This window comes from Pollicipes pollicipes, unplaced genomic scaffold (genome assembly GCF_011947565.3).
Source record: "Pollicipes pollicipes isolate AB1234 unplaced genomic scaffold, Ppol_2.1 Scaffold_3447;HRSCAF=4054_pilon_pilon_pilon, whole genome shotgun sequence".
In the NCBI taxonomy this organism is placed as follows: Eukaryota; Metazoa; Arthropoda; class Thecostraca; order Pollicipedomorpha; family Pollicipedidae; genus Pollicipes; species Pollicipes pollicipes.
This window is the reverse complement of record NW_023596297.1, coordinates 151,777-178,585: the sequence shown is the minus strand read 5'-3', so window position 1 is coordinate 178,585 and position 26,809 is coordinate 151,777. Positions and strand designations below refer to the sequence as shown.

The window sequence follows — 26,809 nt, the reverse complement described above, 5'->3', positions numbered from 1 at the left end:
CGGCGGCGGCGGCAGGGACAGATACCGGGACAGGGACGGGGACAAGGACAGGAGCAGAGAGAGGAGACAGGGACAGGGACAGGGACAGGGACAGGGACAGAGACCGGGACAGAGACAGGGACACGTACAGAGACAGGACAGGGACGGACAGGACAGGGACAGGGACAGGGACAGGGACGCATGTGGCGGGCTTGGCGGAAATCCATCGAAAACAGGCGAGCAGGTGGAAGACAATCATAGTGCAGGTGTTGTACGGGTAAACAATGATGAGCTGTACGATAGTCGGTGCCAGGAGGCGGACGCCCATGCATCGTCGGTCGATTCTTGGACGTTCTTGATTGATCAGCTGAACATCACTGGGCCGGCACTGATGTAGCAGCGTGACGGGCCGACGGCCGTTGCCTCAGGCGCCGGGCTCGGAATAAAGCCCTTCCTCCACACACTCGTCTCGAGCGCTCTCCGGCGCCGCTAACATTTTCCCACGAGCGTTCAAATCTGCAGCACGGTGACTCCCAGAACAAAACAAGCCCAGCCAGCCAGCAAGCCATCGCGACTCCCCCGCCCGCGGATCCTCCCCTGCCACGCCGGCCCGGGCGGGTGCCGGAACACAGCTCGTCGTCTTTCGGCGGGGTGTGGACGCCCACTATCGGCGCTCTCCGGGCCAGAGCGCCGCCGCGCCCCCGATACGGCAGTCCCGGGAAATCGCACTGGTCGGCCGTTGCCCCGGCCAGGTAGCGGAGAGGACCCCAAGACCGCTCCAGCGTCCCGCGACGGCACCATTTTTCATTATCGGCTCCCTCCATCAAGGTCACGTGGCCTAGCCGTGGCGAAACACGGAAGGGTAAAGTGCGGCAGGTGGCTCGCAGGTAGCCGCGAGCAGGCGGCGGACGGCCGTAGTGCGCGCACGCGCCCCTCTGCCGAGCCCCGCCCCTTCCGAGCGCAGGCGTCGCGTCGCGTCGCGTCCGTGCCCCGTGCCCCTGGCCGGAGAGAGACAGAGCGAGAGGGGTGTCGGCCCGGCAGGACCGCCTCCTCCACCGCCGCCGAGCCGCCGTCGCGCAGAACGCCGCAAACCGGTTGGAGCGCGGAGCCCGGTCATTAGCTGGGAATCCCTATCTGATGCCTCTCCCCGGACGACGACCGGGGCGCAGCGAATAGAAACAACCGTTGGATTTAATTGACGAGAGCGAAAAGGCAACGTCGGGGCGGCTCACATTATCGCCCAGGATGTGTTGGGAAGATTGGCCACGGGTGAAACAGGGCCTCCGTGCGCGACCGCACGGTTACAAGTAGAAATGGCGACAATCTAATTCTAGGGACTCAGACACCATCACAGCAAAACTAGACCTGGTAACACCCAGGCGACCGTATTTTTTGGCCGACACACCGCAATTAAAGTCCGCGCTCATTTCTAACACCCCATCCCAAGCAGCATTAAAGAGATTAGGTTAACCGGAGACGTTTTCCAGCCAGATGTTTTATAGCAAGGCGACAATTTGTGCCAGCTGACAGTTTCACAGTACCAATGTCAACTCACAGTGCCACGGCCTGAAGTACTGACATGATGTGGGTGCCTGCAGATCTGTAGCGTACTCACCGCCAAATGGACCCATGTTGAAGCAAACTTCGCAGAAATATCGCAGCGTTCAATTGCTACCGCATGCAAAAAGGGAGGATGCGACATGCAGCATAGAAAGATGACCCAATATTCCACTCCTTTATTACCATGCCACATCATAATATACTGGGTGTGAAACGCCTCATCTACATTGCTTTTGACAAGCTGTTTCCTCTCACATACAATATTTTCTGAAACTACGGAATAATTATTCGTTTGGCATTCTGAACTGTCGCAAATCAGACATTATATTGAGCCAACCCAGCGCATCGCACAATGCCGAAACCTTACGAACAGAAGCTGCAGCCGGCTTGTCGGACGCAGAAGCGGTCGTTCTGACCATTTTGCCCGAAATATGCTACACGAATAACTGTGAAAAGCCGACACGCTCAGTGAATTGAGAATGCCATCACTTGGCAGCCGTTAGCATAGCTGGAGGGACTTCAATTAACTGTACCGCCAACTAAAATGACCAGTCAGACCATTAGGATGCCAAACCTGAAACATTTTTTAAATGATAACGAACCATCCTGGTAAAAAGTGCTCTGCATTAAAAGGGTAACGAGGAAGAGACTACAGCAAACGCCGCTTCACGGATATATATATAAACCAATAAATCTAATGGGTGGCGTGCTCTGTGAGATAACGCGCCGATCAAATTAGCATTATCACGCAGATAAAAAGAAACGGGAGGGCAGGTAATTACTGGGCAGCCAACGAGAAAACGACTTGTTCCGCACTTTTGTCAATTTGCTTTTATACCATAACTACTGCTAACACAACATGACGTCATTGAACACTTCTAGGCCGTTGCCGCGTGCTGTGCGGTTGGCTTGATATGGTGGAGCTTAAGCTTGTTTACTGAAGCAAGGAGGCTGACATCCGATCCCAGCGCGGCGTGGCTTGATAGCTGCCAACTCGACGGCGCCTAGCACCCCTGCCCCACCGGCACTCTGCACCCCTGTCCCACCGCCGCTCTGCACCCCTGTCCCACCCGTGACTAACACGGCCCATGAGCCGCCGGTGCGCGGCCGCCGCAGCGCTCCGACACGAGCCCAGACCGACACCATCGCATGCCCGTACACACAGCGTCGGGGCGACCGCAAAACCGCGCCACCGCCTTCCACACTGCAAGTTGCGTTATTATTCAAACAAGCTTCTTCCTTTCGCACCAGCGGGCCAGTTTTTGCGGCCGGCCGGCCGCTACAAATACTGGCCCGGCCGGCCGGCCGCCGCGGCCGCCGGGACGCCGCAGCCCGGGCCGGGCGACACCGCCGGGTCCGGACCGACAGCGACAGGTCTGGAGGGTGGTCCGCACAGCGCGGACGGGCCTCGTAAACGTGCCTCGCCGGCGCGCAGTTAAGGACCCTCGAGGCATGCCGCTGTGATTAGTCGAGTCGCTGGGAGGACTGTCCGCATTTCTCAAGTACTCTTTCAGAGGGCGGACGTAAGCGGACACATCTCATTACTGATCCAGTGGCAATGTCGAGAGACATAGATCTACATTATCAGAGGGCTATCAAATTATCAGTGCCGATCAATGCCGAGGCAGCCCGGCCGCCCCGATCCCGTTTGGGTCCAGCCTAGGCCATCCCGACACCCCGGGTCAATCTGCCCTGAGAAGAGGTGAGCACCCTCGCGTTGACCAGCGCGCCACGTGCCCACGCGCGGCCCGACCCGCCCTGGGGCGAGGCCGGGCCGACCGGCGCGGGCCGATTGCAGTCCGGCTAACCGACAGGCGGCGGCGGCGGCGGCGGGTGGCACGGGCGCGCCGTCGGCCAGCGCCGCCCGATCACGACCGGCGACCACCCTGGCGGCGGCCGCTCGCCGCACTGCGGTGCCAGAACGGCGGCGACACCGGCAGCCACGCAACCTGGCAGCCGGCCACACACGGGCGACGTCCCATGGTAATCTCGGGAAAAACAGACTGGTTGCTTATCCAGTGTGTTCGTTTGCCATGTGAGGTATTGAAAGACGTGTTTCTCCTGCTCGAACACAATAAGCAAAAACCGCTCCGCAGCCGCGGTAGCGCACCCGAATACGCAAAAATAACGGATATTCCGCCATTTCGTTTGTAATTACATTCGGAGCCAATAGCCCCACAGCACACCCGTGCGACAGACCATCAATAACAAACAAGGTCTTACTAAGGAAAGCCAGCGACCAGTCAGTGGCACCAGCCGGCCCTGAATTCGGATGGTCTATTGAGGTCTGCAACACGTGCCTGAACTCACTCCGCTAGGTGTCACATTAACCCAACGGTGACGCTTTAAGCGAGCGGAAGTTGCCGACAGCTCTCGCCAGTCAGCCAGCCCCGACCCGACAGCAACTGGCCCTTGGACCACGGACCGGACCAGGTCCGCGGTCCGCACAACCCCGACCAGCCCTGCATCCGCCGGCCGCCCGCGGTCCTGTCCTGCGGCCGTTCCGCGGGCCGGCCAGGTCATTCGGCGGGCCGGACCGGCGGCACCACTGCGCGCCGCCGGAACGTCGCGCCGCGCGCTCCGCCGTCCTTTCTGCAAGAGCTGGCACGCTAAACTGCGGCGGCGGCGGCGGTGGCGCCCGATCTAACGAGCGGCGGCCGGGCGGCGGCCGGCCGTGACCACTGGGCCGCCGCTTCACGCCGGGCGCCCGGACACTATGTAAATCGGGCGGCGCGCGGGCACGCAGACGCGGCGAGCGATGACCCCCGGAATGGGACGCTGGCGCTGGCCAGTCGCCGCCGGCCATCGCGCCGACGCGTATCGGGGCGGCCGTAAAGCAATTTAGCGGAGATCTGAACGGTAATGGCGACTCGCTCGGGAATGCGCCCGGCGCTCGCGTTTGCTGACGATATTCAAAGCGCTGTGGCGCCGGCGGAGCACGGGAGCCGGGATTGTCCTTTCTTGCATTGAACAACAGGGAGGAAACCACCACAGCGGCAGTCACCGCGACGGTATCGCCCCACGCAACACAGTATGAAGCTGGTGACACAATGCAAATTGATTTACATGATTATCGCAACAGGCAATGAGTGTGGGAAACGACGATGGGCTTATTTTTTTAGCTACATAAGCTCCCCGCTGTCAATGCTTTGGGAGGAAAGGTGTGGCTGTCTTGTGCAAAAATGGCATTTCAATGCGCTTTCGAACGAGCGCCTACAGCCAGGAAGACGCCTAGTTGGCAACAGCCAGGTGACAAATGACAAACCGGTGAGCATTATCCAACCGAATGAAAAAGTAAGCATGTATATATAAACATATATATATATATATATATATATATATATATATATATATATATTCTGCCCATTCCTTCCATTCCAGCTAAATTCAGGCACATTTCAACTTTCAAACTCAATTCAGGCCAATTCAGGCAATTCAGGTGGTAAGATTAGTGTCGAGGATGTGAGCGGGACCTGAGGTAAGCCAACCTGGACAGCCTCTTGTGGCTCTTTGTTGGCCTGATCCTCTTATGTCTTTCTGTTTTCTTAGTGAAATCGCGTTGATTCCGGGTCGCTCAATCCACTAGCCGTCGAAAACATCGCATCAGTCCGTTGCATGTCCATTTTTCGTGATTAAAAAACAGCGCTTTATGTTCATCACATAAACGACGTTTTTGCTTTCGATCGAACTGTTATGACGCTGGATGCTCGAGCTTATTCTTGCACCTTCCACATGCACATTTCTATATGACGCCCCGCAAGTACTATGGCTTATGTCTTAATCACACTTGTAGTCGAAGACGAAGCTACAGCTTTCATCAGTGGCTGCTACGACACTGGACATGCGCATATCTTGGGTGTTGCAAACTCGTGTCAGCTCGCGGTTAACGTCTTTGTGGCCTATTAGTGCACCCAGACGGACGTGCTCTCACTGCTGGAACATCACAAGAAGGAAAGGCCGCGAAAACGGAGACGTATGAAAGAGAAAGATTGTCAATATCGACATAGGTAACTAAGAAATGGGTTTGGTATTATATGTATGTTTCAAGACGAAATGAAGAATCAGCTTATCGCAGGAATGATTGCGACATTATGTGGCCGCCACACGGAACGTTGGTGAACCCATTCACCAAAAAAATCCGGCCACGAGGGTCTACATGGGCAATCAGATAAGAAAATGAGTCAATCCTTTCACAATACCACGCATAGGGATGTCAAACCAGCTTCGTGGAGGGACTCGCATGACAATTAAACTCACAAATGTCTGGGTATCACAGGTGGGTGGAACTTTCCGTGAATCACAAGGGGTTCATGTGATGTGTTAGAGCTCCCCCATCCCCAACCAATGTCTCTGAACCTTAATATGGAGTCTACGGACGTTGCACTTGTGGTAACATCCAGTCCCGCGGATGGTCAAGGTCTTGTCGACTCCAGGTCAGTTATCGCGCATTTCCATGAAAGAGGAGTTAACCAAAGGTAACATGTGCGGCACAACATAACCGTACCGCGGTTACCTACCATCGATGCAAGCGAACAAACAAGCCGGAGGCATATGTTTTCACCTACTTGACGTACTTTCACGTAGTGTTTGGCGTCAACGATAACGGGTTATGCAGAGGTATTTTAACAAACCGAGAACGCTTTGGGTATAATGAACGACGCAATTCAACGTATTCCGATGTTCGTATTTCAACGCATTTTTATCTCCTGCATTTCATACAACACATATGTGGCATATGTACGACGTGGTATATACCAGGTTGCAAAAAACCTGCACGGCGACGAGGCCTTGCAGCGGCGCGCCCCGCAGCTGCGCGAGAGCCAGCCGAGGACACTGCGCGGCACCTGCAGCGGATGCAGGGGCCGATGCAAGCACGCGGGGGTGGGGGGTGTCCGGTGTCGCCGGGCCATGCGACACAAAGCTGTGTCAGGTAGCAACACCATCCGATATCGGCGGCCGTTCGCCGGCAGATCTGCCGAGCGCGCGCCGGAAGTGGCGCGCCGCGCCAGCCCGGTCGCAGTGGCGCGCTGCCAATCCGTACAACAGGAGCCGCCGGAAACACGTGACGGCGGCACGGACTGCGGTCGCCGGGTCAACGGGGCCGGTGCGGACTGTGGCTGCCAGGTCGACGGGGCCGGCGCAGGCGCGTCTCGAGCGCAGGGCCCCCGGCGAAACGGCCAAGTACGTGGACCACGACGCGGTCCGGGACACGACGAACGGCATCAGCCGGCGCGGCAGGCAAGCTGAGCAAGAGGTGCGGCACGGCTGCCGGCGCGAGAGGGGGTGTCGGTGGAGTCACGGCTGGGCCTACAGGGGCGCAGGGTACTGACATAGTCTTCAGTGGTGGTGTTAGCAGGGCGGAACATCGGCAATCCGCGGGTCCCGGTACCATCTGGTGGAGCTCGGCGGAACATCTACAGAGCGGCATTTGTTGATGGAAGCAATGTAGGTCGACATAACTCGCCGAGATACATGGTCATAGCATTTATGGCCTTATTGCCAGTCTAACTGTGTATAATGGCACGGACGGAGTGCATCCGAGAGCCGTATGTTTCCTCCCTCTGCTCACACGCGGGCTCCATGTGTTTGGTCGGGGACACATGCCGGCTGCATCTAATGTCCCGCCGTGCGACGCGGCCTTCGGCATCCGGTAGCCAGATGTGTGTCGTTTCCGGTTTGGAGTAGAGTATAACGGCCACCAGCGGCAATAAGCAACGGCAATATTTATGGATGGTACGTTAATATTTCTGAAGTCGCGTGGTTTATACAGAGTGTTACATTTTAGATGACTTGACCCTGAACCCACGCTATCGCCTTGGATTAAGCTAAATAGATATAATCTGGAGGAAAGCAGCAGAGCATAGTTTCCAGTACAGACAAATTGGTATTAGCTGCGCTTTACTGCAACTAAATGTCGTCTATACATGTGGTAAAAACGGCTGCTTTATTCAGGCCACTGTGCATAACATTTAGGGTCACAGTGTAAATGAAATGTGGTCGTCTAAATGTGCGGCAAAAGCGACAGCTTTATACAGGCCATTGTGCATAACATTTAGGGGCATGATTTGGGAAACATCAATAAAACAATACAAGCGGGCCATAAAATTGCATCCACAACAGTTAGTTGACTTAATCGGTTCTTATGGATGGTGTATTGCTGGGGCGCTGGTGTTTGTTTCAGGAAACTTTGCGTACATAAAAGGTTTCCAACTTAAATTACTCTGAAAAGAAAAAATACGATTCCATGGCGCAGCTAGTTAACTGAAAAGACTTCTTAAGGAGCCAAATATGGCAACTTTCCTTATTTCGCCTTCGGCCGTTTGGCTATGGGCCGTAACACCGTTAAGAAGAAAGAGGCACTTCCAAGTACAATCCAGCACCCAAATTAGCACCCATTAAGCACCCAAACCAGTCTCAAATCGGGCACAATCACTGCTGCGTAATGTAAAATTTCCTGACAACCAGAAAAGCATATTTATCAGGAGAGCATATCACAGCTTTTTACACATATAACACAGAAACACCTATTGATAAACCAATTTCTTCAAGCCCAGCCCATCCGTACGTACTCCTAGCGCTAGAACAAGATCAAAAATGGAAAACCGCACCGAATTCCTCCATGTGGACACAAACCATGATTCTCGAATAACAAAACATTGGTGACTGACCACAGATAGCGACTTTAAAACCCCATTTGACCATTGCACTAAGCGACTGCACGATTTGGGGCCGGCGCGTCGCCGAGCCTCCCACCCGCAGCAGACCGAGCCGCGCGGTCCAGCGGGCCGGCGCGGCCCGACCCGCGGAGCGCGGGCGCGGTCGGGCGCCGCAGGCCGGGGGCGCCGCTCCGTCCCCGTCCCCGGCCCGGTCCGCTGAAGTGGAGCAGGTATGTGCCGGCCGAGCAGCGGCCGGCGCGGCTCCGGTGGCGGCCGAGTGGCGCGGGATGCGACGTCACAGGAAGGGGCGTCGCGTGGGCGGCGTCACCCGCTCAGGCGGCGGGGCCGGCGCCGGCGCCCCGGGCAGTCCGCGCTTCCGCGCCGCTGCTGGGGTGATCAGCATAGGCCGTCGCAGGGCGGGTATGCCGTGGGCAGCGATATAGGGTACGTTCGGACTGCAGATGATCTCGGAGAATTGTCCGGAATGTTGGAAAATTATCCAGAACGGCGCAAGACACCGCCAACATGAGGCACTGTCCCAGATCTCCTCCGTGCCATGGGAGAATCCCGGATCATTTTCAGGGCCTGGTAGGGACGGAGCACCTTTCTTCGCCATGCCTTCTTACGACCGTTGGTTATGCATGTTGCAAGAAAGACGAAACTGGGGGGGGGGGGGGAAATTCGGTTTGCCGAACGCAAATGGAGAATCTCCGAACATAATTACCGGCCAGAGAGGTATTGGCTGAATAATTTTTCCTTCGCCAAACGCGCCCATACAATGGCTACAGCTGGGGTAGATGTACCAGTAATTTGGAGCTTAAACGAGGCATTCAACCCTACCGGTTCCTTAGCGCTGAAATCTCCGCGCCCATTTTCGGGGCAGGGACAACAAAACTTCCAGCGGGGCTCGACCCCAAGACCTTCCACACACGCATTTTGGAACTACCCGTGCGGGCTGGTAAATCTACAAGCACAACTTCCGAAATCACAGTCACGATGCCTTGGTACTCTCAGTCACGATGTATACTCTTAATTAAATCCCGGAGAACGGTGAGCAGCAAGGTAACGGATGGGAAGGGCAGAGTAGGAGTGGGCTTCGGGCAGGTATGGCCAACGGATGCCCGTGAGGGTCTCAACCGAGCGGTCAGGGCGGCTGGCCAGTGATGCCGTGCCATTCCGACCGCAGCCGGCGAGGCCCGGCGAGATCCGGCACGACTGCCGTCTGTTCTTCAGGCGATGCTCTTCTGGCAGAGGTTGACGTAGGCAAGGTTGCCCAGCGTAAAGTGATCAGCCCGTTGTGGGGACATTCACGACGAGCCGACGGGAACAGAGTCGTCGGTCTGGTCAGCTCCTGAACGGACGGCTGGGACCGGGTGTGGGACATGCTCAACAAGCCGACCGGAACAGAGTCGTCAGTCTGGGCAGCTCCTGGCCGGGCGGCTACGGCCGGGTTTGGGTCATCCACGACGAGCCGACGGGAACATAGCCGTCGGTCTGGTCGGCCTCTGAACGGAAGGCTACGGCCGGGTTTGGGTCATCCACGACGAGCCGACGGGAACAGAGCCGTCGGTCTGGTCAGCTTCTGAACGGACAGCCAAGGCCGAGTGTGGGACATCCACGACGAGCCGACGGGAATAGAGCCGTCGGTCTGGTCGGCTTCTGAACGGAAGGCTAAGGCCGAGTGTGGGACGTCTACGACGAGCCGACGGGAACAGAGTCGTCGGTCTGGTCAGCTCCTGAACGGACGGCTAAGGCCGAGTGTGGGACATCCACGACGAGCCGACGGGAACAGAGCCGTCGGTGGGTGAGCTCCTGACTGGACGGCCAAGACTGGCTTAGACAAATCGTAGAAGCTTGTTCTCGCTCCTATCAATGTCTTCAAACTATCTAATCACACGTCCATCTCCCATCCGCCCATCTCAAATTCGTTTATTCTAAATTTTACGACCCATCTATGTCGTGAAAATGAGCTCAGATTTACTCGGCAAGTTCGGCTCAGATCAGAAAAAGGACTGTCACATTCGTGAGATCGTCGGGTATGTGCGAGGCTGTAGACCAAGCCACTCTCCACAAAAGTTGGGGAATTTTCCCAGAATAGACCGCACGTCAGCACTAGTAGATATTTGGAATACAGTTTCCGTCACCGTCCGGCGTCCATGTCCAGTTTCACTGACCACCGCTCAAAACCCGCTCTGCTTTGAAATTTCCGATACGGCCCTATAATCGTATGCATCGTCTAACAGTGTAACTGCCAGCAAGTATCTGGTTATCAGCAGAGCTAGCCCTGACAGCCTGCCGAATGCCCACCATCCAGATCAAATGCCCACCACTCTGATCCTTGAGCTGGCAGCCCGTCAGGATTCCTGACCATTGACGGTGTCCCGTACTCGTTAACCAACTGACTGAAGGTGAACTTTAGTCCGACCAGCCCGTTAGAACTCTCAGTGTAACCCAATAAGTGACAGAGTCCTGTGTAGCTCTCGATATAACCCCATTGGTGACAAAGCTCTGTGGAACTCTCGACATACCCCATGGGTGACAGAGCTCTGTCGAGCTCTCGATATAACCCTACGGGCAAAGGAATCCTGTGGAGCTCTCGATGTAACCCCACGGGTGACAGAAGCCTGTGGAGCTCTCGATATAACCCCATAGGTGACAGAAGCCTGCAGAACTCAGCATATAACCCCATCGGTGGAAGAGTCCTGTGGAACTCTGCATATAACCTCATCCGTGACAGAGCTCGGTGGAACTCTACATAACCTCATCGATGACAGAGCCCCGTGGTACTCTCGACATAAGCCCATCGGTGACAGAGCCCCGCCTTCCTACGCTCCTGGCGCAGACCCGTATCAGCCAGGTCCCGACGGAGCCACCGCACAGGCCAGGCCCCTCGTAAAGACCCGTCCTGCCCGGCTCCTGGCGCAGTCCCGTGTCGCCCAGGCTCCTAGTGCAGACCTGAACCAGCCAGGCCCTTACAATGTCCCGCACCTCCCATTCCCCAGACACACCCAGTACCGGCGAAACCCTCGATACAGCCAGTGCCGTCCAAGCCCCTAACACACCCAGTACCAGCCAGCCTCCATCGCAGCGCCGTACCTGTCTGTCGGCGAACTCGCGGTCCATGATCTCGCGGCCCATGGCGGCAGCCATCAGCGACGGCACGTCCAGGCCCGACATGCCGCCATGGCCCAAAACCGTGCGCAGGATCGGGTTGCTCTCGCACCAGACCTCCTGCGGTCGCCGCTTCTTCTTCTGCAGCTCGGCGGCAGCTGCGGCGGCCGCTGCTGCTGCCGCCGCCGCCGCCGCCGCTGAGGACGCCGCAGCGGGGTGGAGCGGGTGCTGCTGCGGCTCGGGTGGCGGCGGTGGCTTGAGGCCGGGCGGCGGCGGCGCCGGTGCCGGCGTCGAAGCCGGCGGAGGCGACGGCTCTGGGGAGCGGCGGTTGGAGTCGGGGCACGGCTGGCGCGGCTCGATGGTGGCGCGCTCGGCGCCGCCGCCCTCGACCTTGTGCCGCTCCCAGCGGCCCTCCTCCACCAGACCCTTGATCTGGAGGGTCTCGGCCACCTTGAGCAGCGAGCCCAGCTGCTCCTGCGCCACGTTCACCTCACCGCGGTACATGTACTCGAGCAGGGCGCGCATCTCGTGCAGGCGAATGTCCTTGAGCACGACGATCGGATGCGTGGTGACGTGCTCGGCCAGCAGCGTCTGCAGGTACGGCGAGCAGGCGGCCAGCACCATCTTGTGACACTTGATGGAGGCGCCGTCCACCGCCAGCGTCACGTCCGTGAACGCCTCCGTGTGCAGCAGCGCTTCGAACACGTTCAGCAGGTTGCTGTGGTGGTTGTTCCACTTCAGGCAGAACTGCTGGTTGGCGGCCATGGCGTGGCGTGACGCGCTCTGCGAAGACCGACGATGCACGTCATGTTCAGCGTGCGGTGCACGTCCGTGCACGTGCTGCACGTGACGCTCACACTACACAGAGCTGAAAGAACCAAAGTAACAGCGCCCACTTTCTACCTGACATCACAACAATAACGTTCCCCACTTGGTACCATCGGTTACGTGTTGGTTGTCACATAGGCAGTGCGCAGAGCGCGCGAACGAGCGAAATGGAACACTCAATGGTGCGAGCATGTCGGGAAGTACAAACCCAAATCGTTTGAAGATCTGCAGCGACGGAAATGCGACTCAGAGCGTTTCATCATCTCTCGAAAATGCATGGCCTTTACTACAAACTGCATCGGAAAGTAAGCAAAACGGGGGTGTGAATTTCATTCGGCAACGTTCCACGTAAACCAAGTATATCTACACTACTTGGCCGATCTGCCAGAATAGCGCAGACGGAAGGCCGATTTTAAGTTGGCACAAAACCACCGGAAATAGCGGCTGCCTGCCGTATGTAACGGACTGAGCTTGTCTGGCGTACAGGATATGCGTCGAAACTCTAACATGAGACCGTTGTTCCGTCATGAAGTCGTAAAGCCTCCCATCAATAAGGTGCAGCCCTGGTTTTGACATATAATAGCCTGCCGTGTCCATGCCGTCGAGTCACTACCCCACCAGCAGCCAAGTTCCACCCTCGGCGACACTGCTTTCCACTCACGGGAACAGGGCCAACCGACCCCTGACGAGTTACGCCAATACTCCCAGTCCGGCCATCTCCCACGTCCGATCCGTAAAAAAACGCCGCGTTGAGGGCGGCGGGCGGCCGGCTCCGGCCGTCCGACACATCGGCATTCCCGGTGCACGTGCCCCAGCAGCGGGCGGCGTAATTGACCGATCTGGGCTTTTTTACGTCTTCAGAAGCGGCCGCGCGCGCCGGCGGATATCGCGCTCGCGTCACCGGCCCACAGGAATGTACCCGATCTAGCCTTCCCCGGCCGCGGCCCTGGGCGCCGCCGACCGCCGCCAGCTCCACAGACTCGCCGCCGACTATCGGCCGTTTCATCGGCGGTTGGCTTCGCATCGGGCGCGTGCGTCCCCTTGATCGGGTACATGACTGATGGCACCAAGCGCGACGCCGTGTTGTGTCGGTCAGGGCACGACGTCGGCCAGTGTGCAGCGTGTCGAGACCAGCGGCTGGCCGTGACACCCGGTCTCGCGCCTCTGCTTACCTGTCTCAGCACCAGTCCTGTCTGCCGCCTGCTCATCGCCCGCGACCGTCCCCGCCCGTTGCCTGCCCTGCCGCCAGAGACCAACTGCCCCTGTCCCACCACCAAGGAACATTCCTGTACTTCGCCTGTCTCACTAACAGCAACCACCCCCGGGCTTCACCTTTTCCAGCACGAGTCATGTACCACCTGCAGAGAACATGTACGTCTGTCTTCTGCGCCAATCCTCGTACGTGGTCTGCCCCAGACTCTGCACAATACCTGTCCTAGACTCGCTCCGACGCGTGTCCCAGACTCAGTCCGGCACCGGTCCCACTCAGTACGACGCTCCCAAGCTCAGCCCGACGCCCGTCTCAGACCCGTCCGTCACCAGTCCCAGGCTCAGTCCGGCGCCGGTCCCATTCAGTACGACGCTCCCAAGCTCAGCCCGACGCCCGTCTCAGACCCGTCCGTCACCAGTCCCAGGCTCAGTCCGGCGCCGGTCCCATTCAGTACGACGCTCCCAAGCTCAGCCCGACGCCCGTCTCAGACCCGTCCGTCACCAGTCCCAGGCTCAGTCCGGCGCCGGTCCCACTCAGTACGACGCTCCCAAGCTCAGCCCGACGCCCGTCTCAGACCCGTCCGTCACCAGTCCCAGGCTCAGTCCGGCGCCGGTCCCACTCAGTACGAAGCTCCCAAGCTCAGCCCGACGCCCGTCTCAGACCCGTCCGTCACCAGTCCCAGACTCAGTCTGTCGTCTGCGCCAATCCCTACTCGCCGCAAGTTCCTGCCACAACGGAGGCAGTCTCCGAAGAATGTCTCTGTTCGTCGGTTATCACAATCCCGGTTCGTCACCGGGCCCAGTCCCGCGTGTCTCCTGTCCCTACTCCCGTGCGTCACCCCTCCCAGTCGGCGCTCTTTGCCGGTCCTGGTGACTGGACTCTGTCCGTCACCTGTCCCCTGCATCGCCTGTCACGTCCCCGCGCGTCACCTGTCCCGGCCTCGACCGTCCCCACACTGCCTCTGATCCGTCCCGCCACGGCCCTGCCCGGCCTATTTACGCGGGGCGGCGGGGCCGGGCAAGGTCGCTGACACTGGCGCAGCCTCGCGGGCCGGCCGGCCGGCCCGGTCCGCGCCCATACATCATTGGCGTGCACATTAGAGGCGGCCGGGAGCGGCGGCGGCGACAGCGGCCGCCAGGGGCCGCGCGCCGCGTCCGAGGGAGCAGCATCGGCCGGTATCTGGCGGCCGTCAGCGGCGCCGGCGGCCCGGTGACACGCCGCCCGAGCCGGCCGCCGCCGCCGGACGTGCCGCCCCGCCGGGGCTCTGGCGCCGCTCCCGGGTGACGGCGGCCTCGCCCGTGTCATGCGCGTCATCTGAGCGCGCCGACTGGCCCACTGACGCACGGCAGCGCTCGGGGTTTCGTTGTCTGCGAAGCCGCTATGCGAAAGACTCGGTACAAATCAAGGTGTTGTATTTTGGATTTTACGTGCGACGTGTCTCTGCTAGAGAAAGTTAAGTCTGTTGACTCATCCGTACCACTGGCAGATGCGGTTAAAATGGATGGGAGTGGGAATTAAGCAGCAACACTGTCTCCTAACTTCGTCAGGTAGTGGAATGTCGCTCCCAACAGTCATGAGAAGAGAGCATGACATGCTGCCGTTGTTCAGTCGGATTTGTGGCTTAACCTGACGTCAGAACGTTGACCTTCTTGTAAAATGGAAAAGATTAGCAAGAAGCATGCATGTCAGTCTATATTCCTTGAAGCAGAGGTTGCGTCGAAGCTATAGGCTGACCCGAGCCAAGGCGAGTTTTTTATCGTTTCTACAGGTAAACATACCAGATGGAATTCATTCCGCGCTTCTAGCGGGCAACCGACAGGCTTCCATATAACTGTCTTGCGCAAGCATATTCCCTGTACGTGACGCCCCATGCCTGGAAAATCAGGGCAAGTTTCATCTCATCTCACTGATCATAGTGTCGTCACCCTCGGCTATATCCACCGAACTCGACAAAGACCACGGCACGAGCAACGCTGACAGGGTCTCTGCAAAGGTGCCGCCCGCCGGTCCTTGGCCATGTATCCGCTTCGATTAAAGACATGAATGGCTTCGTTTTTGTGCCGAGACTCGGCGTGTGTGTTATGCGACAGCGGCTCCGTGTAAACAGTCTGGGCGTGACGGGTTGACTGCCGACGGAGCAGAGCTGGACAAGGACAAGGACGGGCTCGGTCCAGCCCATCACGCCGCCTGCCCGGCTGACCTCAGGTCAACGCCAGGCCTCCAAGCACGCCAGCGTCTTCTGACCACCGGTGCGCCTGTTCTGTCTGACCCGTCGAGCCTGCCCATATCATTACGGCCAGCGCGATAGCTGGGAGGCTTCCGCGGTTTTCACGGGTGCAAATTTAGCCGCACTCTAAAGGCGAAGTGGAAAATGTTCCGCTTGGTTAACATCGAACCATCGGTCACAGTCTCGTATTCGGCCTGCTCTACACCGCTAGATAAACACCGCTAGATGACACTGGCAGGCGGAGAATCTGCGATCCATTATGGCGAATTCCCAGAAGGTCAAGTAGGCTAGTCTAAACAAGTGGGACAGACAGCGACCAGGTTTGACCAATCGCGAAGTCCTTCCAGGGACGCACTCATGTTTGTACTGGCGAGCACCGGCACCCGGCAGATCTGGGGATGCGACGGCTCCGAGACATACTGCCACTCGCCAATGGGCCGCCTGAAGACTTTTGCAAAGCATAATACCGCGCTCGCACTTCCAACGTGCGATGTTCGCTTCCTCCCCTGCTAAATGTTATCCTAGAAAGAGCAAGGTCAAAGTCTATAATGGATGCGAGCGGCCGAAAGCCTTGGAACGGCCCAGTCAGCAGGCCACGTGTGACGGTGACCACGGGACAGCCCGGCGAGCCGAGCAGCGGGTGCTGTCGGCTCTGCGGTGGTTGTGAGACGACCCTATCAGCTGGTCGTGGGGCGGCCCGGGCAGATGATCGCGCCACCGTCCTAGCAGCAGGCCGTGGGATGTTCGGGACATATGGTTGTGGAACAGTACAGACAACTGGTGGTGAGTCGGTCGGCTGGTCATGGGACCTTCCAGACAGCTGGTCGTGGCTCGGTCGGGTCAGCTGGTCGTGGGTCAGTCGGGACAGCTGGTCATGGGTCTGCCAGTGCAGCTGATCGTGGGACCGTCCCGGCAGCTGGCTGTGGGACGGCCCGGTCGACCCGGGAGAGCGAGCGACGGGCGCCACGACCGGTGAGCCGTGGGACAGCGCTATGCCAGCAATGCGCGCCGCGGAGCTCAGGCCCGGCGTCGCTGGACAGAGGAATCCGGGTCAGGCTGGGGCGAACGACTTTGCCGGCAGGCCCCCGATTAAAATAGGAGTCAGACGAGCCGTTTACTGGGGAGTGGGCGCTCTGCGATACAAGTTAAACGCTACGTAGCGCTCTGACAGTAACACCTGTCCAAGTGCCGCATGTCGCGTTGTTTCGGTCTCATCATATGTAGTAAGAATTTGGATTATTTTTAAAGACCTTGAGAATGTAGAAAACTTGTTTTAAGGTTTGGAATGGATAACGCAGACGTTGTGCTTTCTCAACTGGTACAAGAGGCGTGTCTGGTGCATAGTCAGCATATCTTGATTTCATTACTAGTGGCACTTCTTTGTTTCTGAGAGGCCACTGGCGGTGACCAGTCAACAGTTGAGTTCATCCAGCCCATTGTTCCTGAATATCACTATCATGTCTCTTAACGCCTCAGTCAGAGATTCAGACGAGTGTGCGCCTACATGCGACGAAACCTAATTCAGCGGCCCTGTTTAAGGCAGTATATGCGGGGAAAATGCTTGATTGTGGTTGATGTCATTTGTCGTGACGATAGTTTTCTGCTGGCTTGTCTGCCGCGGTTGCCTCATTGTCAGATAATTCGCATTAATGTGTGCCCAATATCGATACACTATGTAGTGTTATAACTGGAACTAAAATTGCGATGCATGCCTATATTTTCCTCTTTCAATTTATAGTCCAAAGTTGTAGTGAAAACGAAGGTCACTTGTATCAGGTGAGCGCAACCGACCGCAGACATAGCTCCCGGCAATACAGGCCATGCCTCATGACATCAATCATTGCCCTGGCACTTTCAACTCATGGGAGGCGCATTCCTACAACAAAATCCGCCTGCAGACGCCAAAACCGAAGCTCTTTGTGGACCGAAATCCGTTCCACATATTCCCTGGTACACATTTATCCGAATTTTCATCAACCTTGACTCAGGCTTCAGCAATAAATATATAAGCATTGTCATACCGCTGCATGTTTGGAATCTCCTAAAGGTCTAGCCGGCTCCCCTCTATGACCGCGGGGTCTGCCACCCTGGTCACACACCCGAATGGTTTTCATGACCAATCTGTCTCGGTCTAGATCCGGCGCTTCAAGAACTGCATACTGGTCATTCGACTCGTTCATTCGCCGGAAACGGAAAGGCTCGTTTGTGTGCGATTTAAGGTGCAATTATAGCTGCTCAGTCACTGGGACCCTTTCACTGCAATGCCAGGATGTCGTCGGGACCCACGTAGCGACCGGTGGTGAGCGGTAACCCACATTCTTAGTCCTTTAAGCTTAACTTTGACTTGATACAAGTTCGCTTTAAACTTAACCCACGATCACTCAAACCAGGCGAATCTGAGCCTGTCCAATGAAAACACTTCACAGTTGGCGTGCGGTCGAGTACTCTAAGTAACCGGGCCAACCAGCCCAACGACCAGTGCGTCTGAGCCTCTGCAGCTCCGACCCGGCAACATGCCTTCTCGAGACGCTTTTCAAGTCGACAGTGGTCACTTCCCAGTCGACTGCTGGCACCCTTAGGTTCAGACGACAGGACTGAGCTGGGTGGGTAATTTGTACAACGTGCAATCAACTACACTGCGCAAATGATTTCAAATCTACCCGTTCCGGTTGCCACGGCCTGACAAAAAAAAACACAAACCGGCGAATGTACGGTGTGTTGTCCAGCGTCCGTGACCAGCTCCGTGTTCGAGAGTTCCGTGCCCCGCAGTGAGGCACATTTTTGCCAACACGACTGCTCATTCCTTTCTCACCCAAACCGTGTTGTACGCATATCGCCACGGGTTATCCAGATCTGGGTCCTGGTGTTGCGTCAATTTTCTGCAACTTGCAAACTCAACCCCTATCATATTAATCGAATGGGGAAGACCAGTTTTGGTCACGTTGCAACCTTGTGCGAAAACCGTGTCGGATAAATAGATGCACATGTAGATGACATAAAAATAGCGCCAGGCACCTTTAAATGTCATTAATTAGCTTGTAAAACCGTGACAGCCTGTCGGGAGGGGTGTTCAATCACAAATGCTGATATAATTCAAGAACATGTTGGAAAAATGTGCGTGGCCCACCTCCTCGCAATCAGCTATTACATCCGCAGTACGACACGACATGCTTGCCGATCAGCGGCAGTGAAGCCCGGTCCGCACTGGGCTCACGCTTGCCAGCATTCATCCATCGACGTCGTCGTCAGATGACCGGCCGAGGACAGGAAATCTCGCCCCATATGACCCTTATCTAGCCGACCCGTGCTCTGATTTTGACCGTACGTCGCCAGCGGACCTAAACGTGCGCGTACGGGAGCAGTGGAAGTGGCAGCGAATCGCGCTGATCCCATGTCACCGGTCTCCTCGGCCTAGGCTTCTTTCCGGGAATCAAGTGTTTGGTCGCTTGGCAAATGCGTCATGGGCGTTTGCGCGCGGCAGCAGCAAGATATCGCAAGATTTCAAGAGGCCAAATGAAGAGCATATCTAGGTGATTGATGATGCCATCCACGGTTAACGTTCTTCAAGCCTGAGATTTCACTTGTGAGAAACAATGCTGGTTTGTCGTTTTCGTGCGTGCGTGTAGACACAGGCTGTTTTATGTCGTGGAACAACTGACCTCTGAGACCTACGGCTCGAATAGTTCGCCGCTATGACCTTGTGTCAGCGAGGCCCATTGTTGAGACCCAATTCCGCCGGAAACGCGAGTACAATAAAATACCATAAATGCAGTCGACATCGGTAGTCTCGATTGTTTTCCCCTTTGGCGGATATGTACTCCCGCTCGGGTAGCCACTAGAAGTTGGACGGCTCGCCGGCTCCGCCGCCGGGCATCGCGTGCTGACGCGTCCAAATAAAACATGCCCAAGGCTGGTACGAAAAAGTCGGTCCGGTGATATCGGCGGCGGACGCATGCACGCTTCCACCAGCGACCTCCACTCCAGCAACTTCGGAGGAAAACTCAACTTGGCAATATGTGTCGTGCCTCTGAGGATAGTGCCAGGCTTTAAACTATGCACAAACCATAGAGAGCCGCATTACAGAAGGGTCCGCGCACCAGAACTCACAGGCCTTGCTTGCTCTCAGCGCTTTTAAAGTGACTGGACTGTACATACGCGTTGCGTATCGTGACTGGTGACCCATATGCCTTACCCGTCCCCGTCCCCTCTCCATATGACGCCAATGGTCTGTCCTTAAATATTCACCAGGGGTTACGGAGCAGGAACATGACAGCACAGATCACAGGCTCTCCCATGCTCTTAAACCAGTGGCTGCACCGTACCTATATCTCACGAAAAATTCGATCTTAAATCGCGAAATTTTGGGGAGACAATGTTGGAAGTTTGTTGTGAGTAAAGATCTCATCAGATTACTGAGTTATGATGCGGGTGATTGGGGCAATTGCGGCTAAGATGTGCCGGCTTGTCCGACGATGTAACACGGAGCGGAGCATATTCGCCATCCGCGGTGTCAGCCGAGGCGAAGTAACACATCTCAAACAACCGAAATACTGCGACTTCTCAGCGTCGTTTTCTGCCGGGACAAGGACTAAAACACCATTATAAAGATATGCTTCACTGCCGTAACTTGTTACGCATTCCGCTCAAAGATGTTTTTTGGAGGCCTAACGCCTTACCTGGCTTCCAAGACGGATATAACGTGCGGTGCTGAACGTCATGTTTTGGGGTTTGGCAGGCGTGACAATGTCCTTAGCTCAGCTCAAACACGACAACATGTAAGTTACGAAACGCTATACCTCAAAGACATGATTTTTAGGAGCGACTGAAAACTTCCAGGTTCACTAAAAACCACATCGGTCGTGATAGTGCCATAAATTACAGCGCATGGTAAGATTTTTAGGATGGCCTTCTCCCCTTCCCCCCCCCCCAAATGAGGTCATTTACTGGTGAATCGCCGAAGCCCCAAAGAACTTAACCCATAGCCCAAGATTGAGTATATCTTGCGTCTTTGTTAATCCATGTCGGAGAAGGTTAACGTAATTACAATACGCACCGCTTGAGTCTTCCGTACGAAATGAGCGCATGGCTAATTGTTAGCACCGACACCGATCGCGTTAGTATGAACTACCAACTTGTTATATTAGGCGGAGCCTAAGATATCGCCCGACAATTTGGCGCAGGGTTATTCCACTTATCAATCGTCGCTAAAATGTCAACGAAAAAACCAGCAAGCCACCAGCTAGGCAAATCGGCAAGCAGGTTGCTCAGGTCCAAAACGGAAGGAAGCCCTGTCGGGCTCATTCTATTTTGGGAGAACATCCCTAATATTATGGTGCATAGCAGGTCACATACAGAAACCTAAAAAAAGGCCGTTGTCGCCCCTGCTCCAACAATATCCTCACAACATTGTGGTTTGCCCGTTCAAGACATTGGGACTCATGAGTGTGACCACTACTCTGGGATTTGGTGGGGCCATATCACGGCTGAGGGACCAAACTGGGTTCTGGAAGGAACAGCCTGACCTCCCCTCTGATATTCGACACTGACTTTTGAAACACAAAAAACTGATACATGTGCATCTTGCATTTATATGGGCAAAATCGGGAAGGGGCTCAAAGTGGCACTTTGTGGAAATTGAGGAGCATATAAGTTCATGTTCGGGCACATGGGTGCAGTACATTCGCCCTTTGCGCTGCACTATGTTTGCAAAGTTTTGCGTTCGGCATGGATGCTGTGGGAAGCCGGCACATCAGTGGTACGTGGCCACTACTGTCGGAGGGCGTCACGTCCACGCAATATACGCCTTCTCATTTAATAGTCGACATTGTTAGTTCGTTTGCGATTTAACAATACGAAGACTACATAAGCGTAATGCTAATAATGTCTATGTCAAATGAAAGGCACAATACACCCGAAACAAAACATTTGAACCATACGCTACCAGTTGCATTCACGGCGCCCTCATACGGCATCGTTCCTACTCGCGTTTGACGATAAGACGTTACAATGCTCTTAATTGCGCTATGGCAAGACTGTTAAGAAATATTTTATGAGGGCATCTGACAGTGTCTTCGACACTAGTCCAAAGTTGGGGGAGGGTACATCGAGGTTAAGTGTGACCTTTGCCTGCAATGTCTTAAGCAATTCCGCAAAGTTACGGAATTGCTTTGCTTAAGTTGCATGCACCGCCCGACCCCATTTATGGCTGGACCCGTGCATTTAGAATAATTCTAACCGAAGACAAGCGATTAGATAACGAGTTCGGAGAACGTCTTCAGTACAACACTTTACAACTGCATACTCGCTGGGGCTGGCAAGAACTGGGAGCCAACTTTCGCGAATTGCGATGGTATTGCTCAGGACGCGAGATGGAACACACAAGCAACTAGCTCTAAATTACTGGCGGCTCAACTGATTCAGTAATGCGCTGTCGGCTGCGGTCTTTCACAACACGGAAATGGCGCGCAAGGTAAATGTGGCCGCTGGCAGAGGCGCAGACCAAAGTATTTTGAGGAGGGGGATTTCAGTGGGGGCACACCACGCCGACTTAGCATAGTTAAGAACTATATATGCATATTAGATGAATATATAAAGCTACGGGGGGGGGGGGGGGGGGGGAGAGTGTCCTCACTTCCTGCGTCGGCTGCGCCCATGGCCCGTGCTTTGTAAAACTTTACGAGACCCGACGCTCACATGAGTCTGAAGTACTTATTGTAAACAAGGGGCAGCATTCATCAAGCATGGAACCCCTTCGCCATTAAATCGGGCTTCCGTTCCGAAAGCCCTCGGGGCGTTCGACGCGTTTAAGGATCACGAAAGGGTTAACAGCTCACTTTCATTTAATGCAATCTTATCGACCGGGCCCATTCGCTCGCAACGCTAGCCGCATGTGCCCAAGATCCAATTCAGCGCATCCCTTAACAATTTAAGAGGAAGGCATGTGTTGGATTGAATATCTAATACATACTTAGGCACGGAGACAGGATCTCTACCGGACACAAATATGCGACAGCAAGCGGACAATGACACGGCAGATATCGGGAGGCGGCAAAAGCGCACACGCCAATAATATCTTCCACCGCATTTAACACATTTACGGAGACGCGATGCCATAACCGGCCACAATTACCCTACCGTCAACCGGCTCATCTAAAAGTGATTGATAGATCTATCAGCTGATTTGAAAACCACGAAGCCCGGTCAGAAATCGACGAAGACTGACCTGATGAATGTAAGACACCGGATATCGCTGACAAGCCCGCCTCAGCGATGGGCGCCGGAGTGGAGCACGCAGCCAGGGCCGCGTGGGTAACGCCCCCAACAGCCGACAACCTGTGCGGACGCGTGCTCCTCCAGCGGCGCACCACCGGGGCAATAGAATTTTGTTCAACGATTGTTGTCATAGCAACGCCGCTGCGGGTGTCATCTATGGGTGGTTGATAGTACTATAGCTTGATATTTTGCTCACAATACTGTTTTAAAATATGATAAATAGCATTTTAAACGCAGACCTGAAAACGTGCTTATCAAAACTTAATTTCAAGAAATTATCTGTATCTATAAATACACCAGTTTTATTCTTGAATTGCACAAAATCATTAAAGGCTTTGTAACACGACAAACATGGAGGAGCGCTGCATTTGCCCCTCGGTGTGGTTATGGTGGAAGTTGGTCCGCGGTTTTATTTTTGGTTAGGTAATAGCGATGTGGTGTCAGATGCAAACGACATAGGAAGGGTCAAAAGGCAGCGTTTGTTTTAAAAGAGGTATGTGTGGTATTACCAAAGTTGCGGTGTGGAGTGTAAGCCGATTCTGAACAGGCTGCCATGTATCAAATTCCTTTTTCCACACTGTTACGCTTATTGGGTAGATCGCTCAGTGTAAACATTGTTGGTATTCCTAGTGTAAACACATGCTTCATTTCGCCAGTGCTGCAATACCTGTTATTTGGTTACAGTATCATGTCCTTTCTATTGTGTGATTCTGGGGAAGCTGTAATGGTTGGCAGGAGTTCTGCCGCAATGAAACAAATTCAGCTGATAAGTGACCATCTATTTAGTAACAGATTCTGTCCAGCCAAATTTAGCACATCTTTGCTAAGTGTTATGCTGGTGTGTGAGGTTGTAGGTACTAAGTTCAACTTGTGATATGTTCTTAGGCCAATAGATTGGATAGTGCTAGGCTAAGTCATATCCCAAGGAGGCATTCTAGCCCCTAGAGCAATGGTGCAGATACACAAAGATGGAATGCAAATTCTGACAATTGGCATAAGATACAATTAGGCCTGTGCAAATTCAATCTGAATTCATACAACAGCAGCATTTTGAGTTTTCTGTATGTACACAATGGGGTCTGCATGTAATAGAACTTTGAAATAACGGACACTATTTTTATCATACTGGAATTAGTAAATGCTGCAAAATGTGATAAGGAACTAGCACTGTTAGGTATGTATGACCCATCTTCTATTTGAAGCAAAAAATGTGCTTAATATCTTGGATGCATTGATTTAAAACATGTTACTGTTCAGTACATCCAGTATCTCTGCCCTCCAACTAGTCACCATAGGACAGCATTTTACCACATGATATTGACATAGGCCATTATCTATATATACATACATAAGGACAGATCACAAGTTGTTTTATAAACAGGGATAAACTGGGTGGCTACCTATGTAGTGTAAACACCATGAAATAAGAGATTGCAGCCTGTCTCTTCTTTAACTAAGAACACTCACATGTTGCATGGCGATATTTTATGGTTGAAATAATTTTGTGGTGATTTGTTGAGCCAAGTCCAACCTCTAATGGTATGTGATCCACAATCATGCCACACTCACTATAGGCTGTATTTTGCTATGATGCACAGTCTTTCTGACATTACCTATCCTCTGCTTTATTGTGCACCATGACAGTACCCACACCAGCAGTGCCAGACTTTATTTGCTGCAGCTGCATTTATGACCTGCTCTGTAATTGTCATATGCATTATGCTGAACCAGTTTCATGCCCAATTATGCTCAAACTTTATATTCTGATTTTTTGCAGTAGCAGCAATACACTGGCTTAAAGCATTCAAGTCCTGACTGTGATGGTCAGACAATAATTATTGGAGTATGCAAATGATAAGGAAATTGTAGTTGTGTTTTAAGCATTCTATATTTACCAAAATTATTAAAAGATGGGGATCTGGAACCTATAAAGGACATGACTTCCATAACCTTGCAGATAATTTGCTATGTTAATTAACTGTGCACTTACTATTGGTCTTCATGGGTAAAACATGGTGTCATGCTTATGTTGCTGCCTCAACTCAGGTGGGGTCTAGTTTGTTTCCAACATTGACCCATTTTTTCAAGTCTAGGTGATCTTCATTCCTGTCATATTTTGTTGGCAGCAGCCTAACCACGTCACCCACCGGACATTAGGTGGCATCCAAATCAGTTGTACTGAAACAGGATTGGGCACAAGTCTGCATAGTGCACATTGGGAATAACCATGTGATTACCTGAGAACACTTGTTCAGAAGACACTTTCAGAAGCTCATCAAACATAGAGAGATAGTACAAAGACATACCAAGTTCATAAATGCTTTGAAAAATATTTGGGGTTATAAAAAGATGGTGCAATAGCATCCTTCCAAGAGCAGCTGAAGCCTGAGATGTTGATCATGCAGTACACATATAAGCTGACAGAATGGAAGGATGTACAAAATTGTGATATTTTGTCATTTGTGAACACCAATCTTACAGGTAATTTTTATTCTTCCTGCGCTTGTGTGCGCATATTTTGTTTTTCTAAGCCCTTTGAACCTTTTTGAGCCTTTGAAAAACATTGTTTTTTAATTTTTGTTTAGACCCTTTGAAGAAGACAAACTGTCGCAAGACATACACTGAGTTTATTGCTCTGACAGTGCTATCCTCCATGCCATGAAACATTGATGGTAATCCCCTCATCAATAAGTGACTCCCTGCATGTTTTGGGAGCTATGTTTAGCTTGTTTGAATGGTGCTGTGCATTTCCACTAGTCGTGGGTTTTTCGGTATCTTTCAGCGCACTTGTCGTCCGCGTTCGTGCGTTAAACTGAGCCTGCTCGGCACACGCTTGGTCCGCCTGGTGAGCAATCTTGGTCTGCCTGATGTGCCTTGCCAACCCTTGTGCCACTTTTTGCAGACTGGATTCTGGCCATCTCTAAACTGCAAACATGACAAGTGCTTTTAAAACATTAATTTTAATAGTCACTTTGCATTCATTGCAGAGCAAGTTGAATGTTGGGCTGCCAGATGTGACGGATTATGTGATGAGTATGATGGAGCATCATATTTAATTTTCCAGCTGGATATAGTTTTGTCTTATTGTCAAGTGATGTCCTCTAAGCATTGTATTAGTTGTAAAAATATTTGAATGCAATTTCCCAGATAAAGCAAACTGATAAAACAGTTTTGGATGGCTCGCAACTTGTCCGCACCCCAAGGAGGTTAGTGCTCGCTTGTGCTTGTTGCTGGCATTACCGGTACTTCCAGCGTCCAGCTGAGGTGTCATATACGTCGCCTTAACGCCCGGATGATCGGTGATGGAGGTGTTGAGGGCTGTCGTGTCCGTCCAGCTTTCGGGGCGCCTCCGCGGGCCTGCCCACAATGGCGGCCCACGGCTCGCACCAGCCAAACGGAAGGAGATCTACAAGTACGGGCGCCATGGACGCTGTACAGCATGAACTGGTCCGTCCGGCCCGACAAACGCTTCAGGTCAGTTGTGGATGCGGGTCGAGAGGACACCGCATGGGGATATTTGTGATTCCAAGGTCGTTGTGTTTTCCCTGGTGTGCTGTTGCCGCAGTGCCGATCGAATGGCATCGACTCCCCAAGGAGGTCGGTCAGCTGCGACCCCAGTCTCGGTGGATTTGTGTACGTGACCGCCCATCCATCTCCTCACGCCCTCACCTCGGACGGTTCCATGCCGCAGGCTGGCCGTGGGCAGCTTCATTCGAGGAGTACAACAATAAGGTGATGGTGGTACAGCTGGACGAGGAACGCCGGCGAGTTCTCCGCCCGCTCCACCTTCGAGCACCCCTACCCCACCACCAAGATCATGTGGATCCCAGACGGCGTGAGTAGCGCGCTGCGGGCGTCACGTTGGTGTCGTTCGTGGACACGTCACGCGTGCTCTGAGCGTACGCGTGGGTGTCCCGTGATGGACCGACCCGTGGGTTGTAGCGGTGAGTGGTGCTGAGACTGAAT

General features: G+C 54.1%; 1 protein-coding gene and 1 long non-coding RNA gene across 3 annotated transcripts in view; one reads left to right on the top strand and one right to left on the bottom strand.

The window, feature by feature from the left end:
* Nucleotides 1-22,928, bottom strand: part of LOC119091443 (protein tramtrack, alpha isoform-like) — a 44,591-nt gene extending 21,663 nt beyond the window's left edge. Inside the window, exons 1-3 of the mRNA XM_037214238.1 lie at nucleotides 22,794-22,928; nucleotides 11,633-12,089; nucleotides 11,292-11,503 (exon numbers count right to left, since the gene is read on the bottom strand). Coding sequence (XP_037070133.1) covers nucleotides 11,292-11,503; nucleotides 11,633-12,071 — 651 coding nt within the window. The 5' untranslated portion in view covers nucleotides 12,072-12,089; nucleotides 22,794-22,928. The remainder of the gene's footprint in view (nucleotides 1-11,291; nucleotides 11,504-11,632; nucleotides 12,090-22,793) is intronic.
* Nucleotides 22,929-23,190: 262 nt separating this feature from the next.
* Nucleotides 23,191-26,234, top strand: LOC119091975 (uncharacterized). 2 transcript variants are annotated; one of them, XR_005093477.1, is made up of 4 exons: nucleotides 23,191-23,336; nucleotides 25,099-25,324; nucleotides 25,626-25,688; nucleotides 26,179-26,234. It is a non-coding gene; the product is annotated as an uncharacterized LOC119091975 (long non-coding RNA). The 2 variants fall into 2 exon arrangements; XR_005093476.1 differs by lacking the exon at nucleotides 25,099-25,324.
* The last annotated feature ends 575 nt before the right edge of the window (nucleotides 26,235-26,809 follow it).